General features: G+C 28.9%; 1 protein-coding gene across 1 annotated transcript; it reads left to right on the top strand.

The window, feature by feature from the left end:
* Window positions 1–11,669: 11,669 nt before the first annotated feature.
* LOC140885401 (agmatine hydroxycinnamoyltransferase 1-like) lies at window positions 11,670–12,974 on the top strand. Its single transcript, XM_073292358.1, has one exon. It carries the CDS (start codon window positions 11,670–11,672, stop codon window positions 12,972–12,974), a length of 1,305 nt encoding a protein of 434 aa, XP_073148459.1.
* The last annotated feature ends 6,856 nt before the right edge of the window (window positions 12,975–19,830 follow it).

The raw sequence follows: 19,830 nt of genomic DNA, 5'->3' as shown, positions 1-19,830 counted from the left end.
CCCGAAATATTAATTTAAGGGAGTTTGAAAAATTAATAAAATTCATTAAAATGACTTATTTTGGCTAAAAATCAACCCTTAAATAAATATATAATTAAATACTAAAATTTTCTTGACAAAATACCATAAAATATTATTTTAAGGCTCATAAAACTCATAAAATATTTTTGGCTAAAAAGATTGGTATCTCGTCCGTCCACGGTCCCGTCTACGCGATCAAAATAACTTATTTACTCAAAAATCTAAGAATACAATAATTGCGGGTTAAATGCTAAAATAAATTTAAATCATGTATATAATTCACATAATAACACATAAATGTCATTTAACCCAAATATAAATTTTAAATAATTATTTTCCTTAATTATGCATGCGAATTTACGTATTAAAATTTTCGGGTGTTACAGGATTCGGTCATGGTCGTGGTCGTGACCGTGGGCGCGGTCGAGGATGCTTTATCCATATGGTCGTGGACATGATTGTTGAGGATGAATGCACATGACAAAATGGTACAACGATGAAGGTGACGAACCCGCACAACCTATCCATGGCTCAAACAGAGAATTTCAGGATTATCTTCGGACAAATTATGAACTACGTGACACTCAAGTCCATCACCAACTTTGCGCCGACTTAGTTGAACATATCTGGGGAAAATACAACAACAATCCGTGAATTAGTATTTCATATATTTTGAAACGTTTAAATATATGTTATTTTTAATTTCATGAAATTGTGGTTTGTTTCTAAGTTATTGTTTCATTTATAATAAAATTTTAATTTTAAATAAATTTCGAGCTCCCAAGTGTGTAATTTTTGCTGGTAAGTTGTCATAAGGCGCGCTCACGTCTTATTCCAAATCCTCTTCTAGTTTGACTGCTTCAGATATCATAAAACTTGCTCTTACTATCAATGACACGCAAGAAATAAGAAAAAAAATTTAATTAATAAATATATTTAAAAATATTAATATTATTTTTTAAAATAATAAGATTATCTATACCAATTATAAAAGTGTGAACCAATGTCAAAGTTTTTCATTGTGTATTTTCAACTTTATCCTTAGTTAGTACACACTTAATAAATTTTATGAGGATACTTTTGTAAAATCAATTATTATGATAAGGTTAAAATTGACAATGTTTATATTAGTAAGGTTCTAGTTTCCAAAAAAATTGAAATACCAAAATACTTTAGTTTTTATTTTCTTTTAAATAAAGTGAACATATTTTTTCCACAAAAATTTTAATTAAATTAAATACTTATCCAGTTTCCTAAAAGATTGAAACACCAAAATACTTTAGTTTTTTATTAATTATTTGTAGATGGAATGACATATTTTTTTCAACAAAAAATCTTATTTATTTTAATTTGCGTAAGGACCTATTGAACCAAATAATTATATCATGAGTTCATAAATATAACAAAATATCAGATTTTTAAACATTATTAATATATATATATATATATATATATGTATATGTATATAAATTAAATTAACATCGGTGTTGAAATAAATCAATTCATGTGGAGTCAAGTTTTAATATAAAATAATAAATAAAGAACAAACCAACACACAAATATCATATATATATAAGTTGAAATTTAAAAAATTAACTATTTTTTCTCATCAAAAAACCTAAAAACTATAAAAATTATTTTATGAGATGATGTTACGATTAACGAAGGAATATTTTTACAAGAGTTGAAGATGAATATCTTCAACTGTTTTTAGCAAAACTATAAGATTGATATTATTTAAATATTATTGAAGTCTGTAAATATATCTATGTTAATCAATCTATTACGGGTTAGTTAATAAATCAAAAAAAAGAAAATTTATGGATGACACGTCTCAAATTAAATTAAAGATCATGTAAAAATTACATTGATGCGAATTTTCAATCAGATTAATAAATAAAGAAAAATATGCAACAAAACGGTTGAGATAAAATATGAAATGTTAACATTTATAATTAAAGACATTCAAAATTCAATCAAAAATTTCAGCAATGAGAGCATTGTAAGTAAAAAGAGATCAGTAGATTTCGAAAAATGAGAAATCAAAAAGAAAAGATGATGTTGAATCCTAAATTTTGGTGATAACAAAACAACAATTCATTGTTATAGTTCGGCCGCCGTTTACGTGTACAACATGTGACAAAGAGAATTCTACCGACTTCAACATATCAGCTGACAATGGAAGATATCGACTGGAATATGCAGTATCAGCTGGTCTAAGCATGTCAACCGTTATCTGTCAACTGAGTTAAGCACATCAACCGACTATTGCTCCACTGATCTGGGCTGAGTTCATAAGTTGCTATAGTATCTGCCGAATTCAAAAAGTCACGAATCCCCAGTATCGGATAGTTGACAAGAAAACTTAAATGCAAAGGATGAAGCATTTAAGGAGCCGTGTGATAAAGTGAGAAAAACCATAAATAGCATTTAATGCCGAGACACATTGAATAGACAATTTAAGGCATTTCGAGTACAGATACTGAAGACAAAGTCACATTTCACAAATCAAGGAATGATATCTGACACTCAAGATGTTTCCTACGGTTGACAGAAAGAAAAAGACGTTTGAGAAACTGATATAAATATCAGAGCTCACTAAGAAGAAAAGAACGAAGTCTTCACAAAGATTTGCATACTTGAGCACTTGACACTACTTTGAATATTCGACTGCTCACTTAACCCTTCTCGTTCAAAAGCACATATGATCTATCAAGAGATCTACTCAAGGGTTACTCAGATCCAAGCTATTGTTTGAAGAACATTCATCTTTACAAGGATTTGAGATTCTAAGCTTTCAAGCAGCTTAGACATTTATCATCATCAATTGAAGTAAAGTTTGATAAGAACTTGAGATCTTATTAGTGTAAATCTAGGAGTTCCATCTTAGGCGATTGATAAGTCCTGACTTGGATCGGGTGTATTACAAGACATTGTAATAACCAAAGTCTTCTAGTGTATCCTTCCCGTGGGGAAGAAGGGGTGACGTAGGAGATTGATCTCCGAACATCCATAAACATATTTGTGTTCATTTACGTTACTGCATTACACTACTTTTCATCTTCATCACCTAGATTAGTGAGAACTGTTTCCGCACTATTCTAGTAGTTCTTATTTATCTAGGAAGCTAAAAAAAAAAATCGGCTGAGTAAACTAACATTTGCTCAATCACTTTCAATTTTAAAGTAGAATTTTATAAGTGTGTATTCACCCTCCCTCTACACACATATTTGATCCCCAACATAAAATGTCCAACAAATACATTGATTGTTAACGATACTGACATACAATAATGGAAGACGATAACATACCAGAATGCAGAAATGGTGAAATTATTGTTATTCTTTGCAAGTAAATATTTTTAGCATAAAAAAGAGACCGTCTGATTAAATAATAACAATAAAAAATGCAAATGATTGATGAAGATAGTATCACAAGAATTGTTATTAAAGATTATGATAATAATGATTCTTTCATGGAGAATAAAAAACACATGATATGAAAAATTGTTAAAAAGATAAATATCCCGAATATAAAATTAAAAAAAATATTTGACGCAATAATTTAAATTAAGGTTTAGAATGCATTATCTATACCAATTTTTTTTCATAAATCAATAGTGATCAACATATAACATAGAAAAATTACAAAATAATATTTAATATAATTTGATTAACATATATCACTTATTAACAAATAAAGAATAAATCATACATACATGAGATAGAAAATAAAACGAATTCATGGTACGAAACATGTCATAATTTCTCAAGATTAATAAAAAAATATATAAAACTCGATTGAGCTGTAATAATTACATAAGTTTCAATATCAATATTGTGTTAATGTAAAACTACAATAAACGAAACACTTATATTTATAAGCTTACTTGAATTATTGATAATGTCTTATTCTAAACTGTTAATATGGATGTAAAATAATCATGACCGTAAATAATACAAACATTGAAACTGCAAGTGTTACATTGTTCGAAAATTTTGCAAATATTTTTATTAGTTTCAATGTCGAAGATTATATTGATTACATCACTAAGACATGAAATGGTTATTTTTTTTCAAAAAGTATTTATTATTACCATGAAAATATTTATTAAATGCGTATTAATATCTTCTCATCTCAATTAATTTAACAACGTTTATCAACAACAAAAGATGTTTCCACGTGCATCGTACGAAACTTTTACTAGTTTTTTAAAAAGTAATAATATTTTTTTAAAAAATAATAATAATTTAAATATTGTAAATAAAATTTAAAATGTATTAATTTAATATGAAGAAAAAGTAAAGATGATTGAGTGGACTGTGTGACCCATAAATAATGAGTGTTAATGTTATAATGAATGTGAGTAAAAGAAAGATGCTAATATAATGTGTATGTGACAGTAGACCCTATGTTTTTGATGAGGTGGTGGATGTTATAATGGTAACCAATGCGGATGCTCTTAGAAACTTTTAATAGTTTCTAACAAATTAATACCGTACGTCGAATGTTGTTGGTGGTCTTTTTATCCATCGATTGTACTATAATAAAACGAGAAAATTGCATTTTTGGTCTTGTAGTTTTGTCATTTTGCGATTTTGATCCTCTATATTTTCATGTTTCAGTTTTAGTCCGCTATCTTTATTTTTTTGGTGAGTTTAATCCTTTTTCCTATGTGGCGCTGATGTGGAACAATTGCATTGCTGATGTGAAGCTGACGTGTATAGTGCCACGTAAGCATTTTCGAAGAAAAATGACTGAAATTGCTAAAAATCAGAACATGCAGGACTAAAACTGAAATATGAAACATAAAAGATCAAAATTGCAAAGTGACAAACATAAAGGACCAAAATTGCAGTTTTTGCTAATAAAATCTATACATTAATTATCGTTTATTTATAACTCATCTGACATCAAAATCACAAATTTAAGAAAAACAAATATATTAAACTCAAATATATTAAACTCTTTTTCAGCTAAAAAAACAAGAAGTCATACATTAATTGTTTTTTCAAGTACTAATGAGTGGTTCAATGTATATGGACAGTAATGAATAATTCCACAATGGTAGAGTACTTCAACACATTTGTTCATGGGATCCCATAACATGATGAGCTTCAACAAAATCAAATATAACATATGAAAATTCAATTATTACAGGAAAGCCCACACAAATAGATAAATAAAAATATATTATCCAAATTTATTTTAAATATTCGAATAACACATGTAAAAAAAACAAACAAATAAACAAACAAATAGCATGTGTATTAGAGCTAGCTAGCATTAATAAACATTATCAATTATGCTTTCAACAAGAACAGGCAAACTACTAATGTTACTTACTAGGGTTCATTGGGTTGACTTTAATATGATAATGTATAATATATACATGTGTCTGTGTGTTAAGAAGGCTAAAAAAATTTCAATCAATCAGTTTACAAAAAAGATAAGCAAATAATAGCCTCATTTGATGATGGGGCCGGAAAAAAAGCAACATTGGTTTTTATACTCAACTTACACATGCTAGCCTAAACCCAAGTTAGCCTGACAGTGTGGCAATCTGACCATGCGTCGGAAACTGAAAGGTCTAGCTCCGCAGTATTTGAGGAGTACATCTTACGCCTACACATATTAGAATATCTTCTCCTGGTCGTAAAAGATCTAGATCAAGTGTGTATTAACCAAGGACAAAGTTGAAAATACACAACGAAAAATTTTGACTATAGATTTCATAATTAATATTGAAATCGGTGTCAGTTCATGACATTGAAAATAATTTCATTTATTATGAATTTTAATTTAAATCAATATATGTAATGTTTTATATCATTATTATTGATGATGATCCGATAAGAACACTCGAGTTCTCAACGGTCACTACCTTTTTTCTTTTTTTTTTTACAATGGGGATTGGGGTGAGGAAAAACAAAATTATAACTAAATGCAATTGCTAATTACTTATATTATCAACGACTATTTGAAAATATACGAAAATTAAATAAGAATTTCCTACAAATGTCGCTGGACAATATCAATATATCATCACAAAATAATTATAAGATCGAGTTCGAAGATTGACACATTTTTATCAGATTAATTACATTTATGCGATATTCTAAATAATATTCGACAAACCAATTTCAAAGAAAGCAGAAACAAAAATAAAAAATTAACAAATTTAGATAGAAATTATTGTTCTTACTCTTATTCTTATTATTATTATTATTATTATTATTATTATTATTATTATTATTATTATGATAAAAATGAAAATGAATGGAAGGTTTATAGAGAATAAATGGTTTTTTTATTGATCGGGCTAACAGAGTACTATAAATGAGATGAAATACTCTCTGTCCAAATTTACCAATTATCATGAGTTCGATTTTTCATACAACCACTTTCTCGAACGAACTTGTTACTCGTAGTTTTACTCGGTCTGTATCAAAAATAAATAAAATAAAAGGTTGAACTCTACAGATTTAATTTGTAGCACACTGAATGATTTTTTTATTTATTTTTATATCATAGATGACAAGAAGACAGACATCGTTTGGTACGTGTCCATATCATTTTAAGAAAAAATTGACTTTATCACACACACAAAATATATATATCATGATCAGACAACAGTAAATTAGTTAGGAAGGAAATGAAGGTGGTTCTCAATTAGTCAAGATTTGATGAATGCCAAGGCCTAGATGCCGCCTCCCACGTCTTTATTTTCCTTGTTGAAAGTAACACCAATTTTCAAAATTATTTATGCTCATTCTTCAAGCAAACAAATTATATCTTATCCCCTAACCCAAAAAATAAAAAATTACCTCCACAAAAAAAAAACAAAACAAATAAAACAACAACAACAACAACGCACACAAACAAATTAAAGAGTTCAATTTCATAATAAACTCGAATTTAAATCTCCCGGGAGATTTGTTTTTTGAATGAGGTGTTTATATGCCAAATAATAATATATATCCTTAATTTAGAATTAGAATAAACTACAAGGGTTAAAATAAGATTGATTAGACAAATTCAAATTCAACTATTCAAGCACACTGATCATCTTACACCACTAATTAATTAATATTTGACTTAGATGTTAAATACTAATTAAGAATTGTGTCTCGGGGAATCATTTTAATAAACTCAGATTAATATTCATTTGAAATAGATTACGCTTTTAATATTATAATAATAACAATGTAAGGCGCTGAAAAAAGTCGCTTGATGACGAATAAATATTGAGACAGCCAGGATCAATGATAGTTACCAATTAAGCCTAAAAAGATATCCTTTTATTATTATTATTTTTAATCTTTTCATTTTATATTAATTGATTGTTGCATCGTTACTTATTAATTTATATTAGTCTAATTTCTCTCCTATATATGTTATTTTTTTGTTTGTTTTTTAGTTCATTATTAAGTATTATTTTACATTGTTTATGGATTTACTTTAATAGTTTTATTTTTGCACAAGTATTCATTGTAAAATTTCAAAAATGATGATTTTGCTTAAAAAAATGCGAGAAAAACGCATTTTAAATAATCTTTGTTGTTCAATAAGTTATTTTGAAAAATTATACAAGACATTATTTACAATGTGTAGTTTATTTAATTACATATTATGATTCATATATCTTTGATATTTATGATATTCGAATAATTCATATATAGAGTATGTCTCTTGTAAGACGGAGACGAGCCAAATTTGCAAATATTTACAATAAAAAGTAATGTTTTGTCATAATGTAACATTTTTTTATATATGAGTGACTCAAATTGAATATCCGTTTCACGAAATTGATCTGTGATATCGTCACTTAATTTCTTTGTTACACACATACACACAATACACATACATACATATGTTTGTGTGTCTATATATATATATATATATATATATATATATATATATATATCCGTTAACTTAGTCATCAAATATATATATGGATTATTTTTAACTTCGCTCTGGCTCATAAGTATGCCCTTGTCTGCATATACTACTTAATTTTGATAGTATTTTGAGGATTTAAATAATAAATTAAATATTCAAAAGTTAAAATTAAGATGAAATAATATTTAGTTATTAAAATAATTTTTAAAAGCAGAACATATGATAATTATAGATAAATTATAAATAAATTAATTACTCTATACAATTTAATATTATTAATATTTCCTACAATACAAAAAGTTTGAAAATAAATTAATATTATTATTATGTATATTTTAATTTTTCACGAAACATTCTCCTACTTTATATATATTAACTAATTAGGTTTAAATTAATGATAAAGTTTAATATTAACATATTAATATATATTAATATTGTGAGGAAAACTATCAAATTTGTTCAGTAAATTGTCATGAAAAACTTTGTTTTTTTGCGTGTCTTTAATCCTATTTTGTCGAAGCTCTGACATAGTTTCGGAAAATGTAGACATAACATCAGACCATATTGGCATATATGGTGCTATGTATATCAGCACTCCAATGAAATCGAAATAAAAACCAACGAAAAACAAAGTTACAAAAATAAGACCGAATTTCGACAAGTTATATATATACGATTTAAAGGATTTATAAATTGACTATATATATTTTCCCTTGTAGCGTGTAATATACTATATTTATGAAAAAAAAAAAAAATTATTGTGTTTCTCGCCGTACGTGTATAATATTGTTGAACCAAAGTTCCATTTGTCTTGTTACGTATGGGGTAGTCGTGTTCATCCAACCAAATGTTGGTTGGCAAGTCAAAGCTCAATTTCAAACATGCATTTTCCTGACTTCTCATCTTCTTTTCACCAAATTAAACCAATTTCTACGTTCCAATATTTGAGATCGAAATATTTCGATCGGATCACATTTTAATTAATTGGCATATTCAACATTTGAAGTCACCTTTCTTTGTCACGGAAGATATAGAAATTAGACCGGCCTGGTCTCTTGTGAGACAATCCTACAAATCTTTGTCCAATATGAGACGGATCAACTCTGCTCATATTTATGATAAAAAATAATAGTTTTGTTAAAAAAAATACTTTTTCATGGGTAACCTAAATAAGAGATCTGTCTCACAAAATTAATCTATGAAACCGTCTCACATTTTTTTTTTGTATAAATTATAGTCGGAAGTGACGTTACATGATACTTAAATTTGTAAGATAATAATTAACTAACTGATCACGAAAAAGTAAAAATGATCTGGTAGTTAGACCCAGCCACTTCATAATGAGCATGAGTGATTATTAGAGCTACTATCTAATTTTTAAACCTGTGATTATCTCCCTCGACTAAAATTGTTGTGGGTTAATTCCTTAATAGTAAAGATTGGAAAAAAAAAATTGTAATTTTCGTTATATGTAAATGTATTTTTACGATTTTGATCATATGTCAAATTTTAGCCTTAATTTTCGTATATCTTTATTTGTTTGAATTTTCCTTTTTTCTTATTATTATAATCCATTTTTGTTGTTTTTGTCGGTATTCTAATCAGTTTTCATCATTGCTCAAAAAAAAAAAATCAATTTTCATCGATTGATCAAATGAAAGATGAATATTAATTTGAATTCATATAATTTAATTACGTATATTGAACGTGATATATTTTGTAGCTTATTGAACCTAGTTATTATTAAATGTTCAGAAAATTTTAAATTTAAGGAATAATGTAAGTTAACGAAAGAATTAGATATTTAAATTTTTGTTATGGATGATTATATATAGGAGAAATTGCATATATCACCCCTGTGAAATTGCGTGTTTGTTGATAACCCCCTATGAAATTTTTTTGAGCTAGAAGCCCCTTATGATTCTAAATCTGTAGCATACACCCCATTCTGACTAAAAAATGACTAAAATGTCTTTAATGTTATAATACAATTTAATATTAAAATATATTTCGTGTATGACAAATATTATGTAAAATAATTATATATAATTTTCATAGTTATTTAAATAAAATTTGATTATTTTATTCAATTAAATATAGAATTATAAAAAAAATTAATTTAATTATTTATTTAAGTAAGAGTATTTTTGTCAATTTTTAACTGGAAAGGGTGTGTATGCTACAAATTTTGAATCACAGGGGGTTATTAGCTTAAAAAAATTTCATAGGGAGTTATTAGCAAACTCGGGATTTCACAGGGGTGATATATGCAATTTTTCCTTATATATATATACAAAAATTTTCAGCTGCCCAACCAATGCTGCCCAACTCATCCCCGACAACTAAAACTCGGTACCGTGTTTTAGTGATACAAAATTTTTTAAAAAAACAACAACTAAAACCCGGTACCAGTTTTAGTGATCGGGGACGAAGTGGGCAGAAATGGTTGGGCAGCTGAGAATTACTTCTACATATATATATTTATATATATATATATATATATATATATATATATATATAGCTTTCCGTCCTCTTCTCGACAAAATTTTTGTATCCGAACCTGATCATGCCAACCTGTGAAGATTATGTGTGTGTCATATTAGCATTTTCATAAACACTAGCGAATATGCACACGCTTTGCTTGTGTAAAAGAGAAGCTTTTATATTTATATTTTTAAAAAAAATAAAACATGAAGGAGTGAAAGAGATTAGTGGGCAGTTGATAGGAAGATTAATTTTGTAATAAGTAAATTTGGTGTCCTCAAGGTAGTTATTATAATGTACTCATGTTTTTATATAATAGTATAGATATATATTTATTGACAACTTATATATAGAAGATCAAAATTGAAAAGAAACAAATATATATAATGATTGAAATTGTGAATTTTTTTCTTATATATATGAAAAGGTATTGGGTATTTGGATTAATTAGAAGAATAGATAGTATTATGCGCTGATCAATTTCATCATACGTAATGTAACGCATTTGGGGAATTTTTTTTATATTTATTTTTAACTCGTCACAGTCGGAAACAAAAAAAAATGAAAAAAAAAAAAGAAAAGAAAAAGGACAAATTCTAACAACCCTTTGAAACTGACGAAGGAAAATGAATGACTTTTCGATCATTTGCGTAATTAAGAATTTTGAAATTTAATTACACAAACTGATTCAGATAAGATGTGATTTTTAGTGACTCAAATATTTAGCAGTGATGAGGAGGTTTTACGTTACACGGACAAAAATAGTTCTTTATTTTTCTTTAGATATTCACAGGAACATCGAGCTAAAAAACAAAAAACAAAAAAAAAAATTGATTGAATCGTACATGTTTTTTTAGCATTAATTTGTGCCAATATCTGGAGAAAAACATAAAGAAAGAGTATTTCTTTCTGTGAAGCAACAACGAATATGTATATTGAGAGACTATACCGATTTTAAGCAAATTACGTTAGGTAATAATAGAATTTTCCATTTATGAGTAATTGATTCTTTTATAAGTAAATAATCCCCGAGGCAATGTGCATAACTCTTTTCAATAGCCGACAAACTAAATCTGCCAACCACGGTCTGAATTGGTATTGATCATTTCATTGCCGAATAAATATTAATAAACAAATAAATAATAAATATATATGTATAGTGCATTTTGTGTCAGTATATAAACAAATGAAACCCTCCCCAAAATTCAAACCAAATCTCATTTTATTTTTGTGAAAGAAAAGCATTAGATATACACAAAAGCATGAAAGTGAAAATAGGGAGCTCTAGGCTCATCAAGCCTTTGTACGAGGAAAACCCTCCCCAAACAACAAACTGCATCCCGCTCTCCATTTTTGATCTGGTCACATACGACCAACACGTCGCGGTTATCTACGTGTATCGTCCCCCGATCGCTTCAAACGCGACGATAGAGTTGGGCCTCCGGAAGGCATTGTCCGTGTATCGAGAATGGGCGGGGAGACTCGGTGTAGACGGTGAGGGGAACCGTGTCATCCTTCTCAACGACGAGGGCGTTAGGTTCGTCGAGGCGTCGGTTGATCGTGCACTCGATCATATCACATCTTTCATGCCTTCGACTTCTCTACTATGCCTGCACCCGAGTTTAGAGTGCATGGTTGAGTTGGTTCAAGTTCAAGTGACGAGGTTCTCATGCGGCTCGATGGCGGTAGGGTTCACCGCGCACCATTTCGTGGGCGATGGGCACGCTACTAGCAACTTCTTGGTTGCATGGGGGCAGGCATGTAGAGGACTTGAGATCGACCCTTTGCCTTTCCATGATCGAACGATTTTCGCTCCGCGAAATCCTCCTTTATTCGAGTTCGAGCATAGAGGAGTCGAATACCTAGCCCAAAACTTCAAACAAATATATCCACTAATCGATCATAGCGTCGAGGACATCGTGTCATACAAGGTTCATTTCACGTCGGACTTCCTATCAGTGCTCAAGGCGAAGGCGTCTTCCATGAGAGGGAATGCCAAGCCCTTTAGCACATTTGAGAGCATTCTAGCACATCTATGGAGGGCCATAACCAAAGCTCGTGGCATGAATGCGTCCGAGATGACTCAAGTCCGGATATCCGTCGACGGTCGTGGACGACTAAACCCTAGTGTTCCGAGAGGTTATTTTGGGAATTTGGTCCTTTGGGCTTTCGCCAAGGCGAAAGTCGCGAACCTGTTGAACGAGCCCCTCCCCTATGCAGCCAACCTCTTACACGAGGCAGTGGTTGGTGTTGGCGACAACTATTTCAAATCGTTCATCGATTTTTCTAAGCACAAGGTGAAGGAGGAAGATCTGGTTCCTAATGCAGACACAAAAGACTTGATATTGTGGCCAAATTTGGAGGTTCATAGTTGGTTGAGGTTTCCCTTTTATGACCTAGATTTCGGATGTGGCGGCCCGCAGGCTTTCACCCCGTCGTTTACCCCGACGGAGGGTATGATCATCCTTCTCCCGTCTTTCGTCGGAGATGGAAGTATCGAAGTTTGTGTGCCTCTATTTAGACAAAACTTGGAGAGTTTCAAACAAATTTGCTATTCTTTAGACTAAAAAAACCTTGCACTTCAAATGAAACGAGAGATCACTAAACTTCATTTCCCATATAGGTTTACTAGTTCAATTCGATCTCCCTTTGGTTAATGTAAAACGTCCAAATTAATTCAAGAAAAGATGATAAGTAGAACTATCTTTTCATTGAAGAGATTAAAAAAAAAAAAAAAAATAAGATATATCTTCCAACTTTATAGATGGGATATTATAATATATATATGTATAGCTTGTTTTTACCATGATTTGGACCAAGTACAAAATGTCCTAATAATTAGCTCGTTGATGTAATGATTGTGGAATAATGTAATGAAACTTATTAATTTATATGTATTTATAAATCTAGCTATGCACCCTATTCTTTATCAGTTACATGTTACTTGTAGTGGGATTCCGATTTGCAGGCATGTTCTATATCCGGGGAAGTAAGATACGTGCATGAATAATTAAGGCGTTTTTGGTTGGCCAGTACCTGTTTTTATTATATTATAAGCAATAATTAATCATGGCCACCTCATTTCAGCCCTTAATTAATTATGGTTTGATGGGCTTCAATTCCCTTTCTTTAATCACAATTGAATGTTCATTATAATTGCATTTCCATGAACGATACCCACGTTTCGATCGGGTTGACTTCCCTGTCTGGGGAATTAGCGGTGTTCTAAAAAGCATGAAAAAAAGTCGTTTAAGTGAGATTAAGCGTGAACATGAGTAAAAAGTTTCGCTTTGGATAAAAGCGTGAAAAAACGGTTAATTGATCATATTAAGCGCAAAAAAACGTGAAAAAGCACAAAAAAGCGTGAAAAAACATAACTTTTTAAAAATAATATTTACTTTAAATATTTATTTATTAAATACTTTTAACTTTAAAATTTTATTTTAAATGATAAATATTTAATAATATATATATATTTTTTAAAAATATTTAAATGCATCAAAATTAAATTTAATTCGTATATTTACTTTCTTTGTGACTAAGAGATGAAACTTGACCTAACACAAATATTTTAGTCCAGATAATTTGTTATTTTGAGACTTACATTTTTTATAACTTGAAAATTTATGTATTTATTCTTAAAATCTTTAAGTTTATATGTTATTTATTCTATTAATTAACTTAATATAATTAAAATTATACAAAAAAATGAAAAATATTTTTTACGCTTAAGCTTATTCTAAACTCGCTTAATCTTGTAAAGCTTGAAGCTTGATCGTGACGCTTCGTCACACTTCGCGTTTTTTAGAACCTTGGGAATTAGAGAATAATTACCTCATTAATTGAAAGAATATTAATCTAACTAATATCTAAATTGAATTTAGGATTTTTAATTTTTTTTTTTGGACTGTTGAAGAGAAGTTAACACGATGATCGCACATAATTATCGAATAAAATACGATCCAATACTTACATACTAACTTTCTTTTGTTGATAACAACTTTGCGATGGTCCGAAACCAATCACGAACGAGAAAAAATGGAATTTGCACTATCCAAATATTAAACTTTTGTTGGTATATTTTGATTGCTTATGTAAATGAAGTCACGGCCAGCTTCTGTCAGAATTAATACTTGAAAATGTGATGAATATATGTATTGTTATTCTATAGTGGAAGTTGGGAGATCGTCCATAAAAAAAAATAAAAAATCACCCCTTCCATCGATTAAAAAAAAAACATTTGAATTATTTGGATCGGGTTAATCTTCATTAACAATTCATTAACCCATTTTATATTTCTTACAATGTATATTCAGATGCTTACAATTAGAGATACTATATATATCGATCTAGGTTAATGGAATTATTTCGAAGACATGATTAGAATTCGAATTTGTTTTTCGACACGATAATTATAGGGTCAAATTAATGACTCTTTATAAGAAAAGAAAACTTAAATAGAACACAATCTACGTAGATAAAGAGAAATTATACATAAAGTAGGTATACTCTGAGATGGTCTTACGGAATATTATCCATGAAACTGGTCGATCCGATCATATTTAAAGTGAAAAATAATATTTTTGACATAAAAAATAATAATTTTTCATGTGTCGGATCGGGTAGAAGATATATATATCTAGGGGTGACATACCGTACCGTACCGTACCGTACCGAAAATCATATATCATATACCGTATCGAAAATTATTGATAAGGATTTTAATTTTGGTGATGTATGCTGCACCAGTAGCAGTAGATCAAAACAAAACAGTAGAGACAATCATAGAACTTTAGAAAATACGCTTAGTCTAAAAACAGTAGACTATAACAGAATCAGTAGAACAAAACCAGTAGAATATGAACATATTAGAACCAATAGACTTAAGATATTCAGTCAGCAATGTTCAACACAATACATATTAAATAGTCGTCCTGATATGATGAGATATTGCATTTAATGCATCGTATACTAAGCATTAAATGAGCATTTATTGCACATATCCTTTTTAGAAAACATAAATCTGATACAAATATTTTGTGTTGCAGGGACAATCATTAAAGAACAAATAAAGACGTTGATCGCCCACTTCAACAAAAACAACAATCAGAGAGACAAAAAAGAAAAAGCTTACAAGAAACATCTTACTGCTTTCCAAGAAAAATACTCAAGTGTCCATTCAAAAAGATACTCTTGCACATGCACACTCATTGATATGTCAGATCGATCTTTAGGATCAATATTGTGCGTCAATCCTTGTAAACACTTGTGAGTATCTAATTCTGAGAATTGTAAACTTTTGAACGAAGTCGATTCAAAAGATAGACGTGTGATATACTAGGCAGTAAATAAGTCCTGCTGAAATGGCTTTGTACTAAAGAGTGTACCAATCAAAGCTTTCAGTGGATACATTCGGAAAACAAAAAAAGGAAAGACGTAGAAGGTTTTATCCTTTGAACTTCCATTAAACAAAAATTTGGTGTCACACTTTTTGTCATATTTAAGCTTCAGAAGATGGTCAGTAGTCCGTTACCGCATTAATTCAATAAGCTACTGAATTACGGTATAAGAAAATATTATATCGATACCGTACCTAAACTCTCGGTATATATAAATCATATCGAAATTTTACGGTATATCAAAATTTCGTTACGGTATCGGTATATACCGTTTTATACAGGAAAAAAATCTTATATTTTTAAAAATTTATTGTTTATAAATATTATATATTTTTAATTTTTAATATTATTTCGGTATTTCGGTATTCGGTATATACCGAAATTTTCAAAGTTCATACCGTTACCATATCGAAAAATTTGGTACCGTTACCGTACCGTACCGAAATTTTCTGCATATCGAAAATTCGATATTTTTTTGGTACGGTAACTTCGGTATACCGAAAATTTGATATTTTTTCTCACCCCTATATATATCACAAAATTAACTCATGAAACAGTTTCATAAGATTTTTTGGGTTTGATCTCTTAAGACGATCTCACGGATCTATATCAATGAGACGAATTGACATGATTCATATCTGAAATGAAAAGTAATAATTTTGACATTAAAAAAAGTATTTTTCATGAGTCGGGTCAAGTCGGATATGTATCTTACAAAATTGAGTCGTGAGACGATCTCATATACGTTTTTGTGTCGACGCGCAATGTGAGGATTGTATGAGTAACAAGATAAAAATAAAAACACTTGTTGGATCGTCTCAATGATTAATTATATAAAACGGATCTCCTGCTCAACCATTATTTTTTTATGTAAATATATTATTTTTCATCATATATATATATATAGATCATCCAATCTTACGAATAAATATTTGTGAAATCGTTTTATTGAAGACATACTCCCAAATAAAAGTGATACTCTCAATGAGAGAGAACATACACGGAAATCAACGAAGTAAAACTTATATGTAGAATATTGATTCGATCGCAATATAAATTATAGTATATGTTTAGTTGACTTCTAAGAGAGTGTTATAAATATTACTTTTGTCCCAAATATTTAATGACAAACAAATAATTTTTAAGTTTCATAATTAATTATAATTAAATCAATAAATTTACCACTTTTAAGAGTTGAAGGAACGATACAACAAGACATGCTTTCCACTCAACTCATTAGTCAGGAGTAGCGTATCAATTAAAGTGAGGAGATGAATTATAGATTTTTATTTTATTTTATTTATTTATTGGGACAGTGATTAATTATAGAGTTTTGCGAAAAGGTATATCATATGGGTTATGCTGTTGACTTTATTTGATACCTAACTTATACAAGTACAAAGTTAAAATAATGTTGGCCAGAATTTTATAAATTTATTTTAGTTTTTAACAAATATCCCCTTGATTATATACGTAAAGTTGATGGGCAAATTCATATATCCGAGCTCGCGAAAAAGAAAAATGCAGAAATTATACTTGTGGGTCAAGTGCTCGACAAAATATACATGTTTATATATAGTGGCCAAATGAAGAAATATGGAGATAGCTAATAAGATAATTTCTCCGTCTTTTCTCTTAGGTTCCGTTTAGATAAGTACCGACAAAACATATTCGCAAAGCGTTTTTTTTAAAAAATATATAATACTTTAAAAATTGTTATAAAATAAATTCAAAAAAATTTGTTATAAAATAAATATGTGTTTGAACAACTATTCTATAAAAATTATTTATAATCACAAAAACTCTTGTCTAACAATCTCGCAGTCAATTTTATGAGTCGAATCTCATATTTGAGTCGTTCATAAATAATATTATTTTTATGCCAAAAATATTACGTTTTATTATAAATATGGCTAGTGTTGAAATGTCTTACTGATAAAGATCTGAGATACCGTATCATAAAATACATACTCTTCTATAAAAATCTTTTAATTGTAATTTTCTTTTTTCTCATTTTGCGTGTTTTCAATTTATTTCTCGTTTGATCAATGTTTTTTTTTAGTTTTAAAAATATCGAAAAACTCTTCTTAATTATTCTTTAAAAATTATTCTTGAAGGAAAAATTATTGGAGAATAATTTCACAAAAATTTTACGAAAATTTTATCCAAACACATATAAGTATATTTCATCTAAAACATTTTTAAAATACTTGTCTAGATAAAATCTTACACTTCCGGTCATTTTACATAATTTTCATATTACATATATAATTCCACTCTAATTTAAATTATTTTTATGATATATATGTGTGTAATGTATATAAACTTCTAACCAAAATGAGGTGCATCAAGATCTTCACATTCCCACCTAACTTAAATTTGACTAATTGAAATTTGCCAACGAAGCATGCATTAAAAATAAAATAAAACATTTTCACAATGCGATTAATTAATTAGCTGAACAACACATAACCCTACAAAAAAAATGTCTCACACCAATCCATTTTATAAATTAATTAATTTGAGGCAACGTACAATGGAAATATGTGGATTAAAAATTACCACATCCTCGTTTTCATTACATCATCATCTTTATGTTTAACATATTTATTCTTTGGTGAAATTTCTATGTTTTGATTTTCATGTATTTATTCGAATTAAATTTATGATTCTAGTCGGTACTACTGCAACATGAAAATAAATAGAATTCAATTTGATCCAACGAGGATAAAAGAATTCACATGTATATTTACGTGTAAATCGGTGTATTATATCACATGAAAAAATGATGCGATCCTTTTTGTGTAGCCATAAGATCAACCTTTGACCATAGGTATATATATATGGTCAAACTTATCAAACCAATTGAATAAAATTAACAAGTTACCTGGAGCCCCATAGTTTCAAAATCACTCCATTTTCCACCTTATACCTAATTTAGACTTATGAAATCTGTGATTGAAACTTTAAAAAATAAAAACTATTTCATAGCCCGATGTAGTGTACCTAACCTCATAAGTAACAAGCCTTCCTCACATAATCCACCATGCAGAGATCAATGATTGTGTACGTACATTTTTTATCATGAAAAATTATGTTGAAAGAGACATTCCATTTATGCGGGAAGAATATCTGATAGTTGAAAGTTTGCATTTGGATTGGTGGATCTGAAGTTTAAGATATCAAATTCATGATAACAAACCATTGATTTTGGTTAGGATAAATTCACTTCTCAATTCATTTCAATCTCATTTGGTTATTTATTGAGTCATTGTAGTGGATTCCAAATCAACCCGAGTCATTTCAAATCATTTTCTTAAAAAAACTGCATCAAATCCAAACGCAACCTAAGTTTAACTATATTACAGGCATTTGCATGCACTTGTATATATGAGGGTTTGATTTGGAAAAAAAAAATCGTTTGATTTGGGGAGAGATTTGAAGGGTGGTTTGAGATTACAGTACCTTATCGCATGTATTAATTCAATTTTATTATGATTATCATTATATATATATTTGGATTGGTAGAGATAAATTTATAATACACTCAACAAAAATGCATACGAGTAATCAAATAGATTTTGAATTCATGGACGTATCCATAACTTCAAATCCTTCAATCAAAGTGAAACTTTAATTATGTTTGACGAACTTGCCGCATTTGTTTGATCAACTTTCTCCATAGTAATTAAAATTGACATTAGCCAACAAATTATCCATGGTGTAACGGTGTTTGTTATTTATTGGACTGATTGCGAGTTAATAAATGTGAGTTATATACTCTATCTATCTACACTATCTATTAAGAATTTGCCCAATAGAGACAAAAAAAGTTTGTAGGTTTGGCTTAGGGGTGGGTTTTTGGTATACCATATCAAAAATATTGGTATGAAAAAAATTTATACCGATACAGATATCGAAATTTCGAAATTTTGGTATGAAAAAAACTCATACTAATACCGTATAGATACCGAAAAAAATTTTGATATACCAAAAATATATATATATATCGAAAAAAAATAGA

The sequence above is a fragment of the Henckelia pumila genome, chromosome 2 (genome assembly GCF_033568475.1).
Source record: "Henckelia pumila isolate YLH828 chromosome 2, ASM3356847v2, whole genome shotgun sequence".
NCBI lineage: Eukaryota > Viridiplantae > Streptophyta > Magnoliopsida > Lamiales > Gesneriaceae > Henckelia > Henckelia pumila.
This window is presented reverse-complemented; position numbering and strand designations above follow the sequence as displayed.

What these genes read in the sequence shown, in the direction of transcription:
- LOC140885401 (XM_073292358.1), top strand. Translation starts at nt 11,670, where the DNA reads ATGAAAGTGAAAATAGGGAGCTCTAGGCTCATCAAGCCTTTGTACGAG.